The following is a 23817-nucleotide window of genomic DNA, read 5'->3' as shown; positions in this document are numbered from 1 at the left end:
TCCAGCCCCTACAACCCTCCCTATCTCTGTAACCTCCTCCAGCCCCTACACCCCTCCCTATCTCTGTAACCTCCTCCAGGCCCTACACCCCTCCCTATCTCTGTAACCTCCTCCAGCCCCTACACCCCTCCCTATCTCTGTAACCTCCTCCAGCCCCTACACCCCTCCCTATCTCTGTAACCTCCTCCAGGCCCTACACCCCTCCCTATCTCTGTAACCTTCACCAGCCCCTACACCCCTCCCTATCTCTGTAACCTCCTCCAGCCCCCAAACCCCTCCCTATCTCTGTAATCTCTTCCAATCCCTACACCACTCCCTATCTCTGTAACCTCCTCCAGCCCCTACACCCCTCCCTATCTCTGTAACCTCCTCCAGCCCCCAAACCCCTCCTTATCTCTGTAACCTCCTCCAATCCCTACACCACTCCCTATCTCTGTTACCTCCTCCAGCCCCTACACCCCTATCTCTGTAACCTCCTCCAGCCCCTACACCCCTCCCTATCTCTGTAACCTCCTCCAGCCCCCAAACCCCTCCCTATCTCTGTAATCTCTTCCAATCCCTACACCACTCCCTATCTCTGTAACCTCCTCCAGCCCCTACACCCGTCCCTATCTCTGTAACCCCCTCCAACCCCTACAACCCTCCCTATCTCTGTAACCTCCTCCAGCCCCTACACCCCTCCCTATCTCTGTAACCTCCTCCAGCCCCTACACCCCTCCCTATCTCTGTAACCTCCTCCAGCCCCTACACCCCTCCCTATCTCTGTAAACTCCTCCAGCCCCTACACCCCTCCCTATCTCTGTAACCTCCTCCAGCCCCTACACCCCTCCCTATCTCTGTAACCCCCTCCAGCCCCTACAACCCTCCCTATCTCTGTAACCTCCTCCAGCCCCTACACCCCTCCCTATCTCTGTAACCTCCTCCAGGCCCTACACCACTCCCTATCTCTGTAACCTCCTCCAGCCCCTACACCCCTCCCTATCTCTGTAACCTCCTCCAGCCCCTACACCCCTCCCTATCTCTGTAACCTCCTCCAGGCCCTACACCACTCCCTATCTCTGTAACCTTCACCAGCCCCTACACCCCTCCCTATCTCTGTAACCTCCTCCAGCCCCCAAACCCCTCCCTATCTCTGTAATCTCTTCCAATCCCTACACCACTCCCTATCTCTGTAACCTCCTCCAGCCCCTACACCCCTCCCTATCTCTGTAACCTCCTCCAGCCCCCAAACCCCTCCTTATCTCTGTAACCTCCTCCAATCCCTACACCACTCCCTATCTCTGTTACCTCCTCCAGCCCCTACACCCCTATCTCTGTAACCTCCTCCAGCCCCTACACCCCTCCCTATCTCTGTAACCTCCTCCAGTCCCTACACCCCTCCCTATCTCTGTAACCTCCTCCAGCCCCTACACCACTCCCTATCTCTGTAACCTTCACCAGCCCCTACACCCCTCCCTATCTCTGTAACCTCCTCCAGCCCCCAAACCCCTCCCTATCTCTGTAACCTCCTCCAATCCCTACACCACTCCCTATCTCTGTAACCTCCTCCAGCCCCTACACCCCTCCCTATCTCTGTAACCTCCTCCAGCCCCCAAACCCCTCCCTATCTCTGTAACCTCCTCCAATCCCTACACCACTCCCTATCTCTGTAACCTCCTCCAGCCCCTACACCCCTATCTCTGTAACCTCCTCGAGCCCCTACACCCCTCCCTTTCTCTGGAACCTCCTCCAGTCCCTACACCCCTCCCTATCTCTGTAACCTCCTCCAGCCCCTACACCCCTCCCTATCTCTGTAACCTCCTCCAGCCCCTACACCCCTCCCCATCTCTGTAACCTCCTCCAGCCCCTACACCCCTAACTATCTCTGTAACCTCCTCCAGTCCCTACAATCCTCCCTATCTCTGTAGCCTCCTTCTGTCCCTACACCTCTCCCTATCTCTGTAACCTCCTCCAGCCCCTACACCCCTCCCTATCTCTGTAACCTCCTCCAGTCCCTACAACCCTCCCTATTTTGCTAACCTCCTCCAGCCCCTACACCCCTCCCTATCTCTGTAACCTCCTCCAGCCCCTACACCCCTCCCTATCTCTGTAACCTCCTCCAACCCCTAGAACGCTCTGAGATCTCTGTGCTCCTCCAATTCCAGCCTCTTGAACTTCCCCCCAATTCCAATCGCTCCACCATTGACGGCCACACGCTTAGCACCTGGGGCCCTGAGCTCTGGAATTCCCTCCCTAAACCTCTCCGTCTCTTTCTCTCTCTCTCCTCCTTTGAGACGCCCATTGAAACCGACCTCTTTGACTGAGCTTTTGGTCACCCTGTCCCTAATATCTCCTCATGTGGCTCGGGGTCACATTCTGTCTGATAACACTGCTGCAAAGCGTGCTGGGATGTTGGTGCTATATAAATGCAAGTTATGGTTTTTATGTCAATTCCCACCTCAGTGGGTGGGAGCGGGTGAAATTCAGGCTTCATTGAAACAAAAACCACGCACCTCTCTGGGCGCATGCTAAACGGGCCCCTGGCACTATTTGAAGGAGAACATAGGCGTCTTCTAGGTGCCCTGATGAGAAGGACCAACTAATGACTAGCTCATCCATTTTGTTTCTGCCCCCCCAACCCCCACACCCGTACCGGTGTTTATACTCCACTCTGATGAAATAAGTCAGAGGCTATCCAACAGTTAGGAGGATGAATGGCCTCCGGAATGGGCTGGCACTCTGAGTGCTACCTCTCTGCTTTCGAGAGGTGGTCCAGCACTAGGGCGGCAATGGCATCATATTTAAGGTAGGGGTTATTTTTTGGGGAAGGGCTTTTCTCCCCCTCTTATTGCCCCTGCTGCCAGCGAAGTACTTTCGAAGTGCAGTCACTGTTGTAACGTAGGGAATGCGGCAGCTGATTTGCGCACAGCAAGCTCCCACAAACAGCAACGTGATAATGACCCAGATCATCTGTTTTCTTTCACGGATCTTGGCTGAGCGGTAAATATTGGGCCCAGGACACCGGGGAGAACTCCCTCTGCTCTTCTTCCAGCAGGGGCCATGGGATCTTTTTACATTCACCCAGGAGGCAAACGGGGACCTCAGTTTAACGACTCATCCAAAAGACAGCGCCTCCAACAGTGCAGCGCTCCCTCAGTATTGACCCTCTGACAGTACAGTACTCCCTCAGTACCGACCTTCCAACAGTGCAGCACTCCCTCAGTACTGACCCTCCGACAGTGCGGCGCTCCCTCAGTACTGACCCTCGGACAGTGCGGCACTCCCTCAGTACTGACCTTCCAACAGTGCAGCACTCCCTCAGTACTGACCCTCTGACAGTACAGTACTCCCTCAGTACTGACCTTCCAACAGTGCAGCACTCCCTCAGTACTGATCCTCCGACAGTGCGGCACTCCCTCAGTACTGACCCTCGGACAGTGCGGCACTCCCTCAGTACTGACCTTCCAACAGTGCGGTGCTTCCTCAGTACTGACTCTCTGACAGTACAGTACTCCCTCAGTACTGACCCTCCGACAGTGCAGCGCTCCCTCAGTACTGACCCTCCGACAGTACAGCACTCCCTCAGTACTGACCCTCCGACAGTGCGGCGCTCCCTCAGTACTGACCTTCCAACAGTGCAGTGCTCCCTCAGTACTGACCCTCCAACAGTGCGGCGCTCCCTCAGTACTGACCCTCCGACAGTGTGGCGCTCCCTCAGTACTGACCCTCCGACAGTGCGGCGCTCCCTCATACTGACCCTCCAACAGTGCGACGCACCCTCAGTACGGACCCTGACAGTACAGTACTCCCTCAGTACTGACCCTCCAACAGCGCGGTGCTCCCTCACACTGACCCTCCAACAGTGCGGCGCTCCCTCAGTACTGACCCTTCAACAGTGCAGCGCTCCCTCAGTACTGACCCTCTGACAGTGCAGCGCTTCCTCAGTACTGACCCTCTGACAGTACAGTACTCCCTCAGTACTGACGCTCTGACAGTGCAGTGCTTCCTCAGTACTGGCACTGGGAGTGTCAGCCCAGCTTATGGTCTCAAACCCACAACCTCCTGTCTCAGAGGCAAGAGAGAGCATCTCACAATAGGACCTCAGTTTAAAGTCTCGTGCTGATTCATAATTACTTGTTAATAACTAAGTTTAGTCATTAATTTATGAATCACTAATATGTGATTAATAATTGCCTGGTTATATCTCAGTATTCATTATTAATTAATCAATATCAGTAATGACTTTGTTAATCAGGAAACACTGGTTAATCGTTGGCACATTGCAATGTAATTACTCAGTATTCGTATTTATTTTCCAAGTGATTGGTCAGCATTCATAATATTCAGTTTTTGATAGTCAGTAAATGCTGGTAAACATTTACTCATGTTATTACCCAATATTTATTATTAATTACTCAGCATTATTGATTTATTAAATTATTAATCAGTAAACTGGTTAATACTCAAAGATTGTTATTGAAAATACATTAATTACTCTATATTTGTTAATCAGTAAACTGGTTAATACTTACAAGGTTGTTACTGAGTATTTATTACTAATTACTGAGTATCGATTAGTAAACTGGTAAATAATTACCAGGGTATTGAATACTCATTCTTAATTACTCAGTACTTGTTATTGAGTAAACTGGTTAATAATTATCAGATTGTTATTGAATATTCATTATTAATTACCCCATATCTATTAATCAGTAAATTGGTTAATATTTACAAGGTTATTACTAAGTGTCCCTTATTAATTACTGAGTATTTATTAATCAATTAGTAAACAGTTTAATAATTACCAGGGCACTGAATACTCATTCTTAATTACTTAGTACTTGTTACTGAGTAATCTGGTTAATAATTATCAATAATTGTTATTAAATATTATTAATTACTCTGTATGTGTTAATCGGTAAAGTGGTTAATACTTAGCAGGTTATTATTGCAAATTCCTTATTAATTAATCAGTATTTGCTAATCAGTAAACTGTTTATTAATTACCAGGTTGTTGAACATTACTCAGTGTTTGTTCATCAGTATATAGCATTAACTACCAGGCTGATTTTTTTTCCTTACTAACTGCTCAGCCTCTGCTAATCAGTAAACTGGTTAATACTGACGAGGTTATTACTAACTATTCTTTATTAATTAAGTTATTTGTTTATCGATTAGTTAGTAATTAACAGATTATTACCCAGCATTTATCACTAGTCAGGCAGTAAAGATTATTCTAATTGTGACAGTGTGAACAAACATTGCCTGTTACTAGTTACTCACTAACTATTAACTAGCTTAACCAGCTCCTCTCAGGGACCGTTTCTCTCGCCGGACTTCGACGCGCGCTTTCCCCGCGGAGGGGAAGAAACGTCAGGTGGCCGACGCCAGCCACCCGGGCTGGCCAATCAGCACTCGGTGTGACAAATCGAGGCTGGGCCGCGGCGGCCATCTTTGAGACTGGCGAATCCCGCTGAGTCCAAGACCCAAGACTGCAGGACTGCAACCAATGTCTTGGGGACTTTTCACTTCAGTGGGCAGCAGGTGGGAGCTGAGAATATAACTGAAAATAATTACTGGGTAAGAATTCTTCACTCCTAACAACATAAGAAACAGTAAACCATTCGGCCCATCGAGCCTGCTCCGCCATTCAATACTATCATGGCTGATCTTGGGCTTCAACTCCGCTTTCCATCCTGCTTCCCCATATCCATTAATTCCCTGAGACCAAAAATCTATCCCAACCTTAAATGTGTTCAACGATGGAACATTCCCAACCCTCTGGGGTAGAGAATTCCAAAGGCTCATAACCTTTTGAGTGAAGGAATCTCTCATCTCAGTCCTAAATGATCAGCACCTTATTCTGAGACTGTGCCCCCATGTTTTAGATGCCCCGCCCAATGAAATTGATCTCTTGAGTGTTCCTATCAAACCCCTTCAGGATTTTGTAGGTTTCAATGAGATCGCCTCTCATTCTTCCAAACTCCACAGCACACAAGTCCAATTTACTTAGCCTCTCATCATGGGACCAGCCCCTCGTCCCAGGGACCAATTTGGTGAACCTTCGCTGTACCCCCCCCCCCCCCCCAGTGCAAGTATATCCTTTCCTAAACGTGGATGCCAAAACTGTGCACAGTGTTCCAGATGCGGTCTCGCCAAAACCCTGTACAACCGTAGCAAGTCTTTTCTTGTACTCAAATCCCTTCTCAATAAAGGCCAACACCCCATTTGCCTTCCTAGTTGCTTGCTGCACCTGCATGCTAACTTTCTGCATTCCTTGTACAAGCACACCCAAATCTCTTTAAAAATGTCAACACTTACAAGTTTCTCAACTTTTAAAAAGTATACTGTTTCTCTATTTTTACTACCAAAGTGAATAATTTCATTCTTCCCTACATCTGCCATCTTGTTGCCCACTCACTTAACCTGTCTATATCGCTTTGCAGCCTCTCTGTGTCCTCCCCACAGCTTACCTTCCCAACTGGCTTGGCATCAACAAACTTAGATACATTACTCTCTTCATCTAAGTAATTAATATAGATTGTAAATAGCTGAGGCCCCAGCACTGATCCTTGCGGCGCTCCACTATTCACAGCCTGACAACTTGAAAACACTCCACTTATGCCCTCTCCCTGTTTTCTATCCATTAACCAATCCTCTATCCATGCTGATACATTACCTCCAATCCCATGAGTCATATCTTGCCTATTAACCTTTAGTGCATCAATTGCCTTTTGGAAATCCAGATACACTACATCGACTGGTTCCCCTTTATCTACCCTAGTAGTTACATCCTCAAAAAGCTCCAATAAATTTGTCAAACAGGGTTGCTCTTTAGCAAAACCATGTTAACTAGTTCTAAGCATACCATGCTTTTCTAAGTGCATTGTTCAGACTTCCTTAATAAAAGAATCTCGCATTTTCCCAAAGATTGATGCTAGGAAACTGGCCCATAGTTCACTGCTTTCTCTCTCCCTCCTTTCCTGAGAAGTGGTGCAACATTTTCCAACTTCCAGTCTAGTGGGACCATTCCTAGATCTGAGGATTTTTGGAAAATCGCAGCTAGTACATCCACTATCTCTGCAACTCTCTCTTTTAGAGCCCAAAGCCGTGCCATCAGGTCCCAGGGATTTGTCGGATTTAAGTCCCTTAAGTTTCTCTAATACTTTATCTCTGCTGATATCAATTTCCCTAATTTCCTCACTCTTTCTAGCCCCTATGCCATTGTCTATTTCTGGCATGGAACTTGTCTCCTACTGTGAAGACACAAAGTATGTTCAATGCCTCCACCGTTTCCTCTCCCCATGATAACTTCTCCTGTCTCTGCTTCTAAGGGATCGATGTTTACTTTAGCTACTCTCTTCATTTTTATATACCAATAAAAGCTCTTACAATCGGTTTTTATATTCCAGGCTAGTTTACTCTCATTTTCTCTCCCCTGCATATCAACATTTTTGGTGGCCCTTTGCTGGTTTCTAAAACACTCCCAATCCTCAGACTTGCTTTTTTTTAAGCAACAACGTAAGCCAATTTTAAGCTAATACTAATCTTTACTCCCTCAGTGAGCCTCGAATGGGTCCTTATGCTGAGTTTTTGTTCTTCAGTGGAATGCATTTTTATGGAACATGTTGAATTGTTTCTTTAAAATTTACCTCCTTACCTTTTAGTCCATTTAGCCAATTAACCTTAGCCAGTTCTCGCCTTATACCTATGCAATCGGCTTTTAAGATTTTTGTTTGCGATTGGAATACGTCGCTTTCAAACTTAATATGGAATTGAATGTTATTATGGTCACTATTTCCCAGTGGTCTTTTACCATGACATCACTGATTAACCCTGCTTCATTACACGATACTAGATCTAAGGTAGCTTTATCCCTAGCTGGTTCCACTATGTACTGCTCCAAGAAACCGTCACGAAAACATTCTACAAACTCATCATCTAGACCATTCTTGCCAATTTGATTGTCCCATTCTAAATGAAGATTAAGGCCCCCCCCCCGCCACAATTGTTACACGTGCCTTGTTACAAGCCCCAATAATTTCTCGTTTAACGCTCTGCCCAATGGTATAAGTGCTGCTCTAACCTACACCTGCTGGTTTTTTCTGAATCTTGCTACTCCTAATTTCCACTCATACAGATTCTACTTCATGATCTTCAGCGATCAGATCCTTTCTCGCTAATGTCATGTCATCCATTACTATAAGGGCTATCCCACCTCCTTTGCTGTTTTGTCTGCCTTTCTGAAATATTGTGTATGCTGGGATATTATTTCCCAACCTTGATCACCTTGTAACCATGTTTCTGTAATGGGCGATTCAGTCCAAATCATGTACCTCTATTGGTGTCACTAATTCATCTATCTATTGCTGATGCTTCATGCATTCAGATAAAGGACCTTTAATTTTTTTTTTTAAAAACTTCTATTCCCTGCAATGGCCTTATTCGCTGATGCACATTTTTAGTTGAACCCTGTCCTTCCCTATCCCATTCTGCTCGTCTTTACTGTTCCGATCACTTGACCTTTCTCTTTGGATTTCTAGGTCTCCCTTCACCCAAACCCTCTCCCATCTCTGCTCATTTTATGCCCGGTCCACAGCCCTAGTTCTACAACCCCCAAATGAAACGTCCCTGTCTCCTGGAAACTGTCGACATCACAGGCTCCTCCAGCCACACGCTGGTGCATTTGTCAAAAGCAGGGAGACCCAACAGTCACCCGGTTCGTGTCTCCTCTGAAAGAAGGCACCATCCAGTAGTGCGGCACTCCCTCGGTACTGCTGCTGGGAGTACCGGCCAAGTCTCGGGATTGGGGACTCAAACCCGCCACCCTCTGACCCCAAGACCAGTGTGCGACCCACCGAGGCATGAGGGCAAAGCTAGAAGCTACGACCCCACAAAAGGGACACACAATGAAGAGGATTTTATTTATTTATTTATTTAATGAGAGACGGAAAGATTAACAAGGTTAATCTGAATAAATAAAAAGAAAATGAAATAAAAACATATACAGGAAATAAAGGGGGAGACAATACAGGTTGTTAAGAGGGGGGGAGGGGGGAAAATCATATCCTTCTTACAATAACGATAGCCAAATCATCGACTTTAGCGATAGCCAAATCATCGACTTTAGCGATAGCCAAATCATCGACTTTTGAAGTCAAAGACCAGACCCCTTCGGACTCTGTCAACATGAACCATTAATGAGGCACCTCCCTATCCCTAACAGAACGAGTTAGACAGCTCCCCCACGAACCATGCACTCCAGGAACTGACTAAAATATAAACAGTTTGGATGGGGGGTCCTGGACCCCCTCTGTGCTGTCAAAGGGGTCAAGCGGATGCACGGGCATCACTGCCACCTGCCCCTGCAAGAGGTTTCCGCAGGGGCTGCTCGGGGGCAAACTCAAGACCGATAGGGCCAAGGTGGCACGCCCACTGATCTGACCGCAGGAGAGCTGACCGCACGGCCTTCCCTCCGCAGACACCCCACCCCACCCCACACTATCGTTGGCCGGCCCACTTCCTCCTATCCACAGCTAATAAAAGAGCTAAATTACGAGCTCAGGTTGCATAGATTAGGTTTGTAGTCCCTGGAATAGAGATTAACAAGTGATGTGATCGAGGTATTAAGATGAGGTTTGGCAGGCAGGATGGCTGGATGGTGGAGGATGGGGAAGAGAAAGAAAGAGATCCAGAACAAGGGGGGGTGGGGGGGGTGGTGCAGAACCTTAAAATGACAGCCAGCCATTCAGGGTTTGATGTCAGGAAGCACTATACGCACACCCGGTGGGCGGGGGGGGCGGTGTGGAGAGAAGAGTGGGAAATCTGGAACTCTCCCCCCACCCCAAAACAAAAGCTGTGGACGCTAGGGGTCAATTGAAAATTTCAAATCTGGAATTGATGAGACTTTTCTCGTTGGGGGCAAGGGGATTGAGGGTCACGGAACCAAGGTGGGTAGGCGGATAGAGTTAAGATAAAAAGGTGAGCCATGATCTAATTGAATGGCGGGATGGCTCAAGGGGCTGAAGGGCCGCCTCCCAGTGACGCATTCCTCACAAGTGGACACAAAGTAAATCAGGCAGAAGGCCAACCATCGTCAGGGAGTTACAGATCCTTCGCATGAGGTCACGCTCCACAACCGCACCTCCCCCCAATGTCGCTGTGGGAGCTCGCTGCCTGTAAAAGGATACCGAAGTGGGCAGCGTGAACAGCCTCAAGAAGCAGGGGGAGCGAGCGAGCATTTCTAGAAACACAGGCAGGGGTTGAATGAAAAAGGGGGAAGGGAAGGCGTTTTTTTTTGCCTTGGGGGCTAATAATCCTGCCAATTAAGCCTTTAAATAGGTCCACAGGACGCCGAATCCAGCCCCCCTTACGCACGTCAGCCCCGGACTACAGCTGTGCTCCTTTACCGGGCTGACGCTGTGTCCTCAAGACACAGGTTCTTACGTACTCGAGGCGCGCAGCAATGCAAGGGTGCAGCAGGCTTGCATGATGGCGGAAGGACACGTACCGAGGTCACCAGGCTCCCTGCTACGCAGCAATCGACATTGCTGAGTTTTTGCTCCACAAAGAGAGAGAGAGAGAGAGAGAAACAGATGTAGACATTAAAACACAAACAATTCCTTCTCTGCCGCTGCGACCCTCTAGAACTATATTACATAATTTTTTTTTCCATAGATATTCAAAATATCCCCCATTTCCTAACCCACCCCCTCCCCCAATTCATTTGACATATTTACAAACAAGGAATAAAGGTGTGAAAATACAATGATTTTTTTTTTAAAATGAAAAACGCGATTGTTTCTGGGCTATTCATGAGTCCGATACAGATCTATGTTACAGGATAAAACGTCTAAAGTGCACGCACATGCGTGCACACACACACCCGCACATGCCCAATGGGTTAAAAAAACTGCATTGTACGAAAACCCTCGAGGCTGGTGCAGAAGTGAACTACTACATATGTGGATTACAAGTCTTTTAAACAAAAAAAAAACTATTTAGAAAGGCCCATCACATGGAAGGTTTAAAAATAAAAGAATAAAACCGACAAGCTCTACTCTCAACGGCTCGAGAATCCCACAGGCCCCACGGGAAACACGTCCTCACTTCACTACCGGGCAAAAGGCCGTTTTGTTAAAGGGCAAACATTCAGGGACCCCCCCCCCCCACCCCCCCAAAACGTTTCAGTACAGCTTGCTTTTCTTTTTAAAAAAAAAGAAACATGAGCCAATTCTTCACTCTCAAGACCTCAGACCGAGGGATCGATCCCCTTCTCTTGACCTCTAAAGCCCAGGAAGCGAGGGCTGACAGGCCATTCGACCACAAGGGGAGCCGCGTCATGGTCCAGCACGGAGTCACCGGGACAGCGGGCGGGGGGGGGGGGGGCGCGGGTGCCCTCATCTTGCCCCGAGGTGAGAGAGTGATGCCAGCGGTGGTGTCCCTACCCGCAACCCAGCCACGATTGGCTACGCTAGTGCGGATCAATAGGGGTGCCGGGCCCAGCTCGGGAATCACACCCGATGTTGCGCGGTGGGGTTGAGCGAAGGGACCAAGGGAAGGTCGACTCTTCTTGCAGTAAGTTCAAGAGCACGCCAGGACAATTTTATTTAAAAAAAATTCATCCTCAGGACGTGGGTGTCGCTGGGCTGGGCCCAGCATTTATTGCCCATCTCTAATTGCCCCCTTGAGAAGGCAGGGGGTGAGCCGCCTTCTTGAACCGCTGCAGTCCATGTACTGTAGGTACACCCACCGTGCTGTTAGGGAGCGAGTTCCATGATTTTGACCCAGCGACAGTGAAGGAACGGCCGATATATTTCCAAGTCAGGTTGGTGAGTGGCTCAGAGGGGAACTTCCAGGTGGTGGTGTTCCCCATGTGTCTGCTGCCCTTGTCCTTCTAGGTGGTAGAGGTTGTGGGTTTGGGCAGCGCTGTCTACTGAGCCTTCGTGAGTTGCTGCAGTGCATCTTATAGATGGTACACACACTGCTGCTAATGTGCGTCGGTGGAGAGAGCGAGATGTGTTACGCCATGGGACTAAATTCGCCAAGATACTAATCGGCGCATAGTCACAAATAAAATGTTCACAGGGGTTAGGGGACGGGAGGGAAGGACCGATGTGACTTGGCGATACACGTTTCTTTTCTGGCAGGTTCAGGTTACTCCGAGAACGAGGGGAATATGGGGAGCTCAGAGAACTCATCGCTGTTGTAACTGGTTCCCTGTTCCTCATAGATGGACAGCATATCCTGAAAGGTTAAACAGAGAAATTACACCATTTATTTGTGCAACTGAACCCTCCAACATTTACATATATATCCCTTCCCACTCTGAGTGAGGAGTAAAGGGCCAGGAGGAGGCCACTCAGCCCCTCAAGCCCTTCCTGCTATTCAATCAGATTACGTCTCCCCCTGTACCTCAGCCACCTTCGCCCCGTTTCCCTGCACTGGACAGCTGCTGCACTCACGTTTCCCGGCGGCTGCTTTTGAAATCTTGCATCAACACCTCTGTCCTTGAAGAGCTCCATAGGAGGGAGGCTTGCATTTCTAGAACGCCTTTTACAGCAGCAGCACATCCCCAAAGTACTTCACAAGCACCAAAGCAGTTCTGAAGTGTGGTCATGGAAGAGGTGACCAATTTGCGCACAGCAAGCTCTCCGCAATGTGATAATGGCTCAGATCGACGCTCTCGTTCCAACAGCAGCCGCGGGATCTCTTACATCCACGTGAAGGGGCAGACGGTGGCCTCGGTTTAACATCTCGTCCACTGCTCCCCCTGTGCCCTGGAGCGGTACTCAAAACTCATGGCCTTAAAACTGCTAAAGCAAGTTACCCACTGAACCATGGCTGGCTCGGGGGTGGGGGGAAATGTGCATTTTGAAAGCACTCAGCTCAGGACAAATTGGTTTCTCTTGATTTGTTCTGATGATGCGGTGGGATCTGGCGATCTGTCCATGCAGTGCACCTTACAGGCTCTTACACCACAGATGGCAGCCATTCGGCCCATCATGCCTGCGCTGACTCTTTGAAAGAGCTTTCCAATAAAATCCACTCCCCACCCCCACAGCCCTGCAAATATTTCCCCTTTGAGTATTTATCCGATTCCCCCCCCTTTTTTGAAAGTTCCTATTGAATCTGCTTCCACCGCCCTTTCTCCCGCCCCCCGTCCCAGTTCTTTTCCCTGATTCGCTGTGTCCCTCTGGTTACCGACCCTCCTGGAAACAGTTTCGGCCTGTCCCAACACGCCCGCTGATTTTAAACGCCTCTTAGAGCTCCCCCTCAGCCTTTTGCCTGGACCTATTTGCAGTCTGCTTCCTCACCGGAAACACCTCGGGTTGGCTCTGCTGGGAGTGCTGCTCGCTGGACGCTTGCGAGTGATGCTGGCCCTGCCACTGCGGCCACACCGAGGCTCCATCTGCAGGCCGCGTCTGGAACTGCGCGCTTGTCTGTCCGGCCTCAGCTTCCGAGGGCAAGGGGAAGGGGGAAGGGGGGGAAAAAAAAGTTCACTCCATTAAAGAAAGGAAAAAAGGACTTGAATTTGCGCACTGCGCCCCAAAACGCTTTGCTATCAGAGTTCTGTTCCTTGCAAAGTGGCGAAATGCAGGTGACAAACCTGCGCACAGCAAGATCCCACAACGTAATGACAACCCAGGACTCCTGTTTATTTTAAGGGATGCTTTTTAATTTGGCCCAGGGCACCATGGAAATTCCCCCACCCACCCACCCCCACTAGTCCTTTGAGACAGCACCCTGGGATCTTTAACATCCAACTGACAGGAGAAGACGGTGGGTGGGGGGGGCCTCTATTTAACATCTCTAATCACTCCCTTCCCTCTCCCCAGTCTCTCACACTTATAACGCAAGTGTCACCTAATCGCTTCTCTCTCTTTCCTAATTCTTTTGCTTGTGGTGCTGCGAATCTCAGCAGTAAGGTTTGAGAATTTTTAAAACGGCGACAGGTTCAGAACCTTGTCAAAAGGCAACTAACGCAATGGGGCCGGAGTGGGGGGGGGGGAGATAAAAAAAAGATCCAAATTTATCTGCTCGATTCAGAGTTAAATCCAGTCGAACAGCAAAAAGCGAAAAACAGGCCATTTGGCTCAACTGGTCCGTACCCCACACTAGCCTCTTCCCTCCATTCCACCCTTTCAACACAGCTTTAACCTTGGTGAAGAGAGAGACACGTTGCCAAAGCTTTTCATCTTGCACGCATCAGGACAAACACAAGAATGCCAAATTTCAAACTCTCACAACAATTTATACTACAGGAGAAAAAGGGTGCCGACTGGTTGGCAAGTCGACTCTGATTGGCCGAGGCGTTGCCATGGAGAAAGCAATGGGGAACTATAGGCTCCCCAGACTCCTGGGTAATCCCAGGTAAGGGGATCAAAGGTTATGGGGAGAAGGCGGGAGAATGGGGTTGAGAAACTTATCAGCCATGACTGAATGGCGGAGCAGACTTGATGGGCTGAATGGCCTAATTTCTGCTCCTATGTCTTATGGCAATTCAAAAAAGGCACAAGGCTTGAACATGTTCCATTTGTTTACAGAGAATGGGTCCCTGTGTTTGAACGTGTGCCGCTGCGAGCAAGTACAAATGAGTCACATTATGAGCTCGACTTTGTGCTGATGAGTGCAAGATGAAAAGCTTCGGCAATAAGTCTCTTTCAAACACAGCTTTCTATTCCTTTCTCCCTCATCTGCTTATATCGATTCGGAGGTTATCACAGGCCCTTTAAGTGTTCGAGTGGGAATTTGTCATACAGACGTCAAAATTTGATGGCTGTTTGACCTGAAGCCAAGCCCAACCCTGATCCCATGCTGCACTCCTCACACTTACTACCCAGTGGGAGGGAGGTGCTGAAGAACAAAGGTCAGGGCCTAGAAGGATTTACATACGAACTAGGGGCAGGAGTAGGCCATTTGGCCCCTTGACCCTGCTCCACCATTCAATAAAATCATGGCTGATTTGACTGTGGCCTCAATTCCACATTCAGACTGCTGCCAGTAACCTATGACTCCCTTGTTGGTCAAGAATCTATCTACCTCGGCCTTAAAAATATTCAATGACCCTGCCTCCACCGCTCTCTGGAGAAGTGAGTTCCAAAGATTCGTAACCCTCTGGGAGGAAAAAATTCTCATCTCCATCTTAAACTGGAGACCCCTTACGACCCCTGGTTCTAGCCTCTCCCACAAGGGGAGACATCCTTCCAGCATCCACCGTGTCAAGTCCCCTCAGGGCCTTACGTTTTTCAATAAGATTACCTCTCATTCTTCTAAACTCCAACGGATACGGGCCAAACTTTCCTCACAGTATCCCCGCCCCCAATCCCAGGAATCAGTCACGTGACCCTTCTCTGAACGGATTCCAAAGCACATATATCCTTTCTTAAATAAGGAGACCAAAACTGTGCACGGTACCCCAGATATGGTCTCGCCAACGTGAATCTGAACCTCTCTCTGAAACCAGGGCCGGGAAAGACACACGAAGCTGCGGCAGGTTGGCTACTTACCGAAAGCAGAGTTGCGGTTGGCGAGGGAGGGGTAGGCAGTGCCTCCGGCCGAGGACGTGGCTACAGGGCTGGTGAGGGGGCTGAAGGGAGTGGTGTTGGCTGTGAAGCTGCGGCTGGCTCCCATGCCAAACGGAGGCGACTGCGTCTTTGTCCCCTGGGATGACATCTGCTGAGAGAACACGGAAAAGGCGGTTACGGGAAAGGAGCTCAGGGCCTCGGGCGGCCACTCACTGCGCGGCGTTATCATCACTCCACCAGCATTCGTCTCCATGATCGGCTGATTGAAAAGGCAAAGCTACTGCAAAGGCTCAACTCCAGCTTCTAAATAGTCCCCCAAACAGTCAGGGAGAAATAGAAGAGCAGATATGTAGGCAAATTTCAGAGAAATGTAAAAATAATAGGGTAGTAATAGTGGGAGATTTCAATTTCCCCAACATTAACTGGGTTAGTCATAGTGTGATAGAGGGAATGAAATTCTTAAAATGTGTCCAGGAGAGCTTTTTAAGCCAGGACGTAGAAGGTCCTACAAGAGATGGGGCAGTCCTGGACTTAATTTTAGGGAATGAAGCTTGGCAAATGGTAGAGGTATCAGTGGGGGAGCATTTTGCAGATAGTGATCATAACTCCTTTAGATTCAAGGTTGTTATGGAAAAGGACAAGGATGGGCCAGAAATCAGGGATCTAAATTAGGGGAAGGTTGATTTTAATAAGATCAGGCATGATTTGGCCAGAGCGGAATGGGAGCAGCTACTTTTAGGTAAATCTGTATCAGAGCAGTGGGACTCATTCAAGAAGGAAATAAGGAGAGTACAGGGCCAACAAATTCCAGATAAAGATAAAGGGCGGGACCAACAAATCCAGGGAACTCTGGACGTCATGGGATATTCTAGATTGGATAAAGAGAAAAAGGGAGGCTTATGGCAGATACCGAGAGCTCAAAACAGCAGAAGCCCTAGAGGAGTATAGAATGTAGGGGGGAACTTAAAAAGGAAATTAGGAGAGCAAAAGGGGGGCTTGAAAAAACATTGGCAGGTAAAATAAAGAAAAATCCAAAGTTATTTTACAAGTACATTAAGAGTAAGAGGATAACTAGGGAAAGATAAGGGCCCATTAAGTACCATAGTGGTAATTTGTGTGTGGAGCCAGAAGACATAGGTAGGATTCTAAATGAATACTTTGTGTCGGTGTTCACAAGTGAGAGGGACGACGTGGGTATGGAAATCAGGCAGATGGACTGTGACATAATTAAAGAAATAAGCATAGAAAGGGAGGAAGTTCTAAGTGGTCTGGCAGGCTTAAAAGTAGATAAATCTCCAGGCCCAGATGAAATGTATTCCAAGCTGTTGAATGAGGCAAGGGAGGAGATAGCAGGGGCGTTGGCAATAATTTTCAATACTTCTCTGGCCACAGGAGAGGTGCCAGAGGACTGGAGGACAGCCAATGTGGCACTGTTATTCAAGAAGGGAGGAAGGGATAAACCAGGGAACTACAGGCCAGTCAGTCTAACCTCAATGGTGGGGAAACTATTAGAAGCAATTCTGAGGGACAGAATTAATCTACACTTGGAGAGGCAGGGATTAATCAAGGACAGTCAGCATGGTTTGGTTAAGGAGAGGTCACGTCTGACCAATTTGATTGAATTTTTCGAAGAGGTGACCAGGTGTGTAGATGAGGGCAATGCATTTGACATAGTCTACGGACTTCAGCAAGGCTTTGATAAGGTCCCGCATGGGTGACTGATAATGAAGGTAAGAGCCCATGGCATCCAAGGCAACTTGGCAAATTGGATCCAGAATTGGCTGAGCGGCAGGAAGCAGAGGGTGATGGTCGAGGGGTGTTTTTGTGACTGGATGCCTGTGTCCAGTGGGATTCCACAGAGATCGGTGCTGGGTCCCTTGCTGTTGGTATACATAAACGATTTAGACTTGAATGTAGAAGGGTTGTTTTGTAAGTTCACACATGACACGAAAATTCGTGGGGTGGTAAATAGTGAGGGGGATAGCCTTAGATTTCAGGATGATATAGACGGGTGGTCAGTGGCAATTGGAATTTAATCTGGATAAGTGTGAGGTGATGCACTTGGCACGGGAATACACAATGAATAGGACCACGGGAAGTACCAAGGATCAAAGGGAGCGTGGTGTGCATGTCCACCGGTCCCTTAAGGTAGTGGGACAGGTAGATAAGGTGGTTAAGAAGGCATATAGGATACTTGCCTTTATTAGCTGAGGCATAGAATATAACAGCAGGGAGGTTATGCTGGAACTGTATATAACGCTGATTAGGCCACAGCTAGAGTATTGTGTGCAGTTCTGGAATCCGCATTATAGGAAGGATGTGATTGCACTAGGGAGAGTGCAGAGGAGATTCACCAGGATGTTGCCTGGGCTGGAGAGATTTAGTTATGAGGAGAGATTGGATACATTGTGTTATTTTCCCTGGAGCGGGGGAGATTGAGGGGGGACGTGATTGAGGTATATAAAATTATGAGGGACATAGATAGGGTAGACAGGAAGGAACTTTTCCCCTTGGTGGAGGGATCAATAACCGGTGGGTGGGTGGGGGGGGGGTATGGATTTAAGGTTAAGGGGCAGAAGGTTTAGAGGGGATGTGAGGAAGAGTTTTTTCACCCAGAAGGTGGTCACTGCCTGAAAGGGTGGTAGAGGCAGAAACCCTCATAACATTTAAGAAGTATTTGGATGTGTACTTGTGATGCCATGACATACAAGGCTATGGGCCTAGTGCTGGAAAATGGGATTAGAATAGTTAGGTACTTGTTTGAACGGCGCAGACTCGATGGGCTAAAGGGCCTTTTTCTGTGCTGTAGGCCTCTATGACTCTAAACAGAGTGGGTCACTCCCTCAGGGCACCAGCACCCAACTGAAGGCCTTCTCCCTGCAAAAGCCACCGAAGCATATCCAGGCTTCATCGCCTACAAGGTGCAAGTCAGGAGTGTGATGGAATACTCCTCGCTTGTCTGGATGAGTCCAGCTCCAAGAAGCTTGACACCATCCAGGACAAAGCAGTCCACTTGATCAAAACCCCATCCACCACCTTCAATATACAATCAGACGAATATAGGAATGAGGAGGAATAGGTGGCCACTCAGCCCCTCGAGCTTGCTCCGCCATTCAATAAGATCAGGGCTGATCTGATTGTAACTGCAAATCCACATTCCCGCCTACCCCTGACAGCCTTTCACCGGCTTGCTCATCAAGAATCTATCGAGATCTGCCTTAAAAAATATTCAAAGACTCTGATTCCACTATCTTTTGAGGAAGAGAGTTCCAAAGACTCAACCCTCAGAAAAAAAATTCTCATCTATCTTAAACAGATAACCCCTTATTTTTAAAACAGCGACTCCTAGTTCTAGATTCTCCCAACAAGAGGAAACATCCTCTACACAGCAACCAGCTCGATACCCCTCAGGATCTTACAAAAATTAACAAAGTGAGCATTGGTCCTGTAGAAAGTGGGTCTGGGGGAATTAAGAAGGAAATGGTAGATAAATTGAACAGCTATTTTGCATCAGTCTTCACTATAGAGGATCCAAGTAACCTCCCATTAATAAGTGTAAACCAGGAAATGGAAGGGAGGGAGGAACTCAAGAAAACTGCAATCACCAGGGAAGTGGTACTGAGCAAATTATTGCAGGTACAGACTGACAATCCCCTGGGTCCTGACGGACTTCATCCAACGGTCTTAAAAGAAGAGGCTAGTGAGATACTGGACACGTTGGTTTTAATTTTCCAAAATTCATGAGAAAGATTCCATTAGATTGGAAAACATTCAACAAGGGAGGGAGACAGAAAGCAGGAAACTACAGGCCAGTAAGCTTAACATCCGAAATAGGGAAAATGTTAGAAGCTATTATTAAAGACATTATAGCAGGGCGCTTTAGATAAATTCAAGGTGTTCAGGCACAGTCAACATGGCTTGTAAAAGGGAAACCGTGTTTAAGATTGGAGTTATTGGAGTTCTTTGGAGGAGTCACATGTGCTGTGGGTAAAGGGGATCCGGTGGGTGTATTGTACTTAGATTTCCAGAAGGCATTTGACAAGGTGCCACATCAAAGGGTGTCGTGGAAAATAAAAGCTTATAGTGTGGGGGGTAGCATGTTGGCGCGGATAGAAGATGGACTAGCCAATAAGAAACAGTGTAGGCATAAATGGGTCAATTTCTGGTTGGCAAGATGTAACAAGTGGTGTGCCACAGGGATCAGTGCTGGGGCCTCAGCTTTTTACAATTCACATTAATGACTTGGACTGAGGGACTGAAGGTATGGTTGCTAAATTTGCTGATGACAGAGAGATAGGAGAGTAAGTTGTGAAGAGGACATGAGGCTACAAAGGGTTATAGTTAGGTTAAGTGAGTGGGAAAAGACCTGGCAAATGTGAAATTGTCCATTTTGGCAGGAAGAGTAAAAATAAGATTATCTAAGTGGTGAGAGAGTGGCCTAGTGCATGAATTGCAAAAGGTTAGTATGCAGGTACAAGCAAGTAATTCGGAAAGCTAATAGAATTCTATTGTTTCTTGCGAGGGGAATTGATTACAAAAGTAGGGAGGTTATGCCTCAGTTATACAGGGCATTGTACATCTGGAGTAATGTTTACAGCATTGGTCTCCCTATTTAAAGAAGGATGTAAATGCATTGGAAGCAGTTCAGAGAAGGTTCACCAGACTAATACCAGGAATGGGTGGGTTGGACAGACTAGGCTTGTATCCACTGGAGTTTAGAAGAGTCAGAGGATACTTGATTGAAACATGTCAGATCCTGAGGGGTATTGACCTGGTTGATGTGTAGAGGATGTTTCCCCTTGTTGGGAGAATCTAGAACTAGCAGTAACTTTGCCCTTTTGTGACGGGCAAGTGTCTGTTGGAATTGTGGAGTGCAACCCTGAAAGGAGCAGTACCAAGTCTCTTTATTCATTCACAGATATGTGTGTGTCGCTGGTAGGCTGGCATTTATTGCCCATCCCTAATTGCCTCACAGTTGGTGATGAGCTACTGCCTTGAACCGCTGCAGTACCTGTGGTGTATGTACGCCCACCGTGCTGTTAGGGAGGGAGTTCCAGGATTTTGTCCCAGCGACAGTGAAGGAATAGCCGATATATTTCCAAGTCAGGATGGTGAGTGGCTCGGAGGGGAACTTCCAGGTGGTGGTGTTCCCATGTGTCTGCTGCCCTCATCCTTCTAGATGGTAGCGGTCACGGGTTTGGAAGGTGCTGTTGAAGGAGGAGGCTTGTTGAGTTGCTGCAGTGCATCTTGTAGATGGTACACACACTGCTGCTACTGTGCGTCGGTTGTAGAAGGAGAGACAGCGAGACTTTGGGGTTGCGCTACTCAATTCCAACAGACACCTGCCCGTCACACGAAGGCAAAGTTACACCAGGGAAAGGAACCAAAGGTTTAACAGGAATTAAAAGGCCGTCAAGCGCCGAGTTCCAAACCTGCGCAGGGAATGGTGGCCGGCTTCCACTCCACGTGTTTCCAGTAACCTGACCGCTGGCCGACTGCCGCGAGATCTGAGCCAGGATCTGTCCTGCTGACGCTGGCTGCTGAACGATGTTCACCGGAGGGGCCATGGTGGCACTGTCGTGGGGTGTGGGGGGGGGAAAGAGGAGGGAGGAGGAGTCAGAAGCTTATCACATGATGAAATGCTAAAACACCACTTAAAACACTAGCTCAGCCCAAGCTGGAGGACTGTGCCCGCCCCCCACCATTCCGGGCCCCGCAATTTAGGGAGGACGTCGAGGCCTCGGGACGGGGCGCGGAGGGAGATTTACCCGAAACGTGACCAGGGATAAGGGGCATCGGTTCAGGTGGAGAGACTGGGAGAAGCTGGGGTTGTTCTCCTTGGAGCGGAGGAGGTTAAGGGGGGAGATTGAATCGAGGCGCTCAGAATCAGGAAGGGGTTCGGATAGACTAAGGAAGGAGGGAGGGTCGGTAACCAGATGGACACAGGTTGAAGACTGGCCAAAAAAAAAAACCCCAGAGGCGACAAGGGGAAAAACTTCATGTAACCAGGATCTGGAATGCGCTGCCGATTGGAGGCTGGGGATTCAATGGTCGCCTTCAGGAGAGAATTGGGTGAAGGAGAGGGAAAATGCAGAGAGTAGGACTAACTGCATTGCCCTTCGAAAGAGCTGACACAGTCGATGGCCCTCTACAATAACGCATCAGCAAATTAAATCTGACACGGTTCACTTGTGTCCTTTTGGGACAGGAAATCTGTCGCCTCTCCCTGGTCTGTCTCTATGGGTGGCTCCAGTCCCGCGCCAATTTGATCGACTCGTAACTGCCCCCGCCCTTCCCCACTGAATTGGCCTAGTAGGCCACCCCCCTGTTGTACCGATGCTGTGGGAGCTCGTTGACCCCCCCCCCCCCCCACCCCCGCCACCCACTGCTGCGGTTTGGGAAGGAGGCCCAACAGCACCCATGCAAGGGGCATTTAGGGGTGAGCAACAAACGCCGGCCCCGCCAGCAACGCACACCATCCCGGGAATAATGATAAAGGTCGCAACAGGACTGCAGAATGACAGAAGATTATCATCTATCAGTGGGTAACATGCTGCGGGACTAAAACAACTGACCTTAATCTCCCAACAGCTCACATTTATATAGTGCCTCTTAAGATAGAAAATCATTCCAGGCTGCTTAAGTTCCATAAAGGACCAAGGGTGGTATAATAGTTTGAATGGGAATATTTGCAGGGCTATAGGGAAGGAGTGGGACTAATTGGATAGCTCTTTTAAAGGGCTGGCACCACAGGCATGACAGGCCGAGTGGCCTCGTTCCATGCTGTGGGATTCCGTGGTCCCTGCCGGGCTTTGGATGGAGGGAGTGGAAGGAAGCTGGGGGGAGGGGGGCGTCCTGAGCGCTGAATGACACAGGCAGATGTCCGCCATTTTATCGCGCGCACAGCCGGCATCGGAGGAAGCGGTGTGAGGGGGTGGGGAGGCGAGGGACATTGCGTAGGGCAGGGCAGGACTGACGGCGGAGAAGCAGTGGCGCCTTAATAAAAGCCGATCGACATGCAGCGCGCTAGGGCTGTCACACCTGCCTCGGCCCATCTCTGCAAGGACGCGGCCTCAGCCGTTGCCCGGCTTGGCAGTTGTCCTGGGAGGCATTACCCCCAACCGGAGAAGGCAAAGGGTACCTGAAGTTCTGTGCTGGCCGTGCCGATGGGAAGGAGCTCCCCTGCTGGTAAATCTGCTGGCTCCCAGTGCCCGGTGTGGAGGGGACCACCTTACTCTGGTCAGCAGCTGCATGACATAAGGAAACAACGTTTTATATGGGATCTTACTAAATCATTGAAATATGCAACGAATCACTTACTGTAGTAGAAAGAAAGCGTACGGTTAAAAAGTAGCGCCTCAGGACCCCCCCAAAGCGCTTTACAGCCAATTAATCACATTTCTGGTGTGATGCAGGGAGAGCAACCAATTTGCACACAGCAAGCTACCAAAAATGCAATGTGATAATGGCCCAGATTATCTGCTTTTTGGAGAGGTTGAGGGACAAGTATTGGCCCCGGACAACAAGGAGAATTCGCCACCCACCCAGCCTCCCTCACCACTCCCACCCACCCCCTTCCAACAGTGGCCGTAGGATGTTTTACAACCACCCTAGGAGGCCAAAGGCTTAGGTTTAACAGCTCACCTGCAAGGCGGCACCTCTGACAGTGCTGCGCTCCCTCAGCAGCGGCACTGGGAGCGTCGGCCTAGATTACAGGCTCGAATCTTTCTTTCATTTTCATTGGCTCACGGGATGTGGGGCATTTATTGCCCATCCCTAAACGCCCTTGCTCAGAGGGCACTTAAGAGTCAACCACATTGCTGGGGGTCTGGAGTCACATCTGCCGTGGTGGGATTCGAACGCGAGAGCATTACTCTGGGTCTCTGGATTACTAGTCCAGTGACAACACCACCATGCCACTGCCTCCCCTGCTCTCTGGAGCGGGCACCCGAACCCATGGCCGTCTGGCACCGAGGCGAGGGGGACGCTGGCTGAGTCACAGATGACAACAGACAGCGACAGAGTGGGACGGGAGGGGTCACGATCTTTTGAGCCAATTTTGCTCAGGCAATTATAGTGTAACAAGGCAAAAAAAAGGAGAAAGAAAAGAGAGAAGCTATTGAAGAGTTTCCTTGCCTGTGGGAATGGCCGAGTAGATTTCGGTGTACCGTGGGTCAGCCTCCCTGCTGTACAGGGACTCTGCTTTGTTGATGGGTTTGGTGTGTTCTGATGCTGCAGCCTGAACCACAACCTAAAGCGTCGATTAACAGAGAGTCAGGTTAGTCGCACTTACTACAAATTGACACCGACA

The 23817-nt window shown here is 48.8% G+C and overlaps 2 protein-coding genes across 5 annotated transcripts in view; both read right to left on the bottom strand.

Annotated features, from left to right (window-relative positions):
• hormad1 (HORMA domain containing 1) overlaps positions 1-5320 on the bottom strand; it is a 41061-nt gene extending 35741 nt beyond the window's left edge. For both annotated transcript variants that reach the window (XM_041181643.1, XM_041181644.1), the window contains exon 1: positions 5263-5320. The gene's annotated coding sequence lies outside the window, so the exon portion shown is untranslated. The remainder of the gene's footprint in view (positions 1-5262) is intronic.
• Positions 5321-11775: 6455 nt separating this feature from the next.
• The window catches only part of LOC121274341 (aryl hydrocarbon receptor nuclear translocator-like), a 41408-nt gene continuing 29366 nt past the window's right edge, over positions 11776-23817 (bottom strand). For 2 of the 3 annotated variants that reach the window (XM_041181596.1, XM_041181598.1), the window contains 6 exons: positions 23643-23757; positions 22648-22753; positions 20939-21080; positions 15489-15657; positions 13296-13435; positions 11776-12225 (listed from right to left, as the gene is read on the bottom strand). In XM_041181596.1, coding sequence (XP_041037530.1) covers positions 12136-12225; positions 13296-13435; positions 15489-15657; positions 20939-21080; positions 22648-22753; positions 23643-23757 — 762 coding nt within the window. In that variant the 3' untranslated portion in view covers positions 11776-12135. The remainder of the gene's footprint in view (positions 12226-13295; positions 13436-15488; positions 15658-20938; positions 21081-22647; positions 22754-23642; positions 23758-23817) is intronic. The other variant, XM_041181597.1, reaches the window with a different exon arrangement.

This window comes from Carcharodon carcharias (assembly GCF_017639515.1).
Source record: "Carcharodon carcharias isolate sCarCar2 chromosome 36 unlocalized genomic scaffold, sCarCar2.pri SUPER_36_unloc_1, whole genome shotgun sequence".
Classification (NCBI taxonomy): domain Eukaryota; kingdom Metazoa; phylum Chordata; class Chondrichthyes; order Lamniformes; family Lamnidae; genus Carcharodon; species Carcharodon carcharias.
This window is presented reverse-complemented; position numbering and strand designations above follow the sequence as displayed.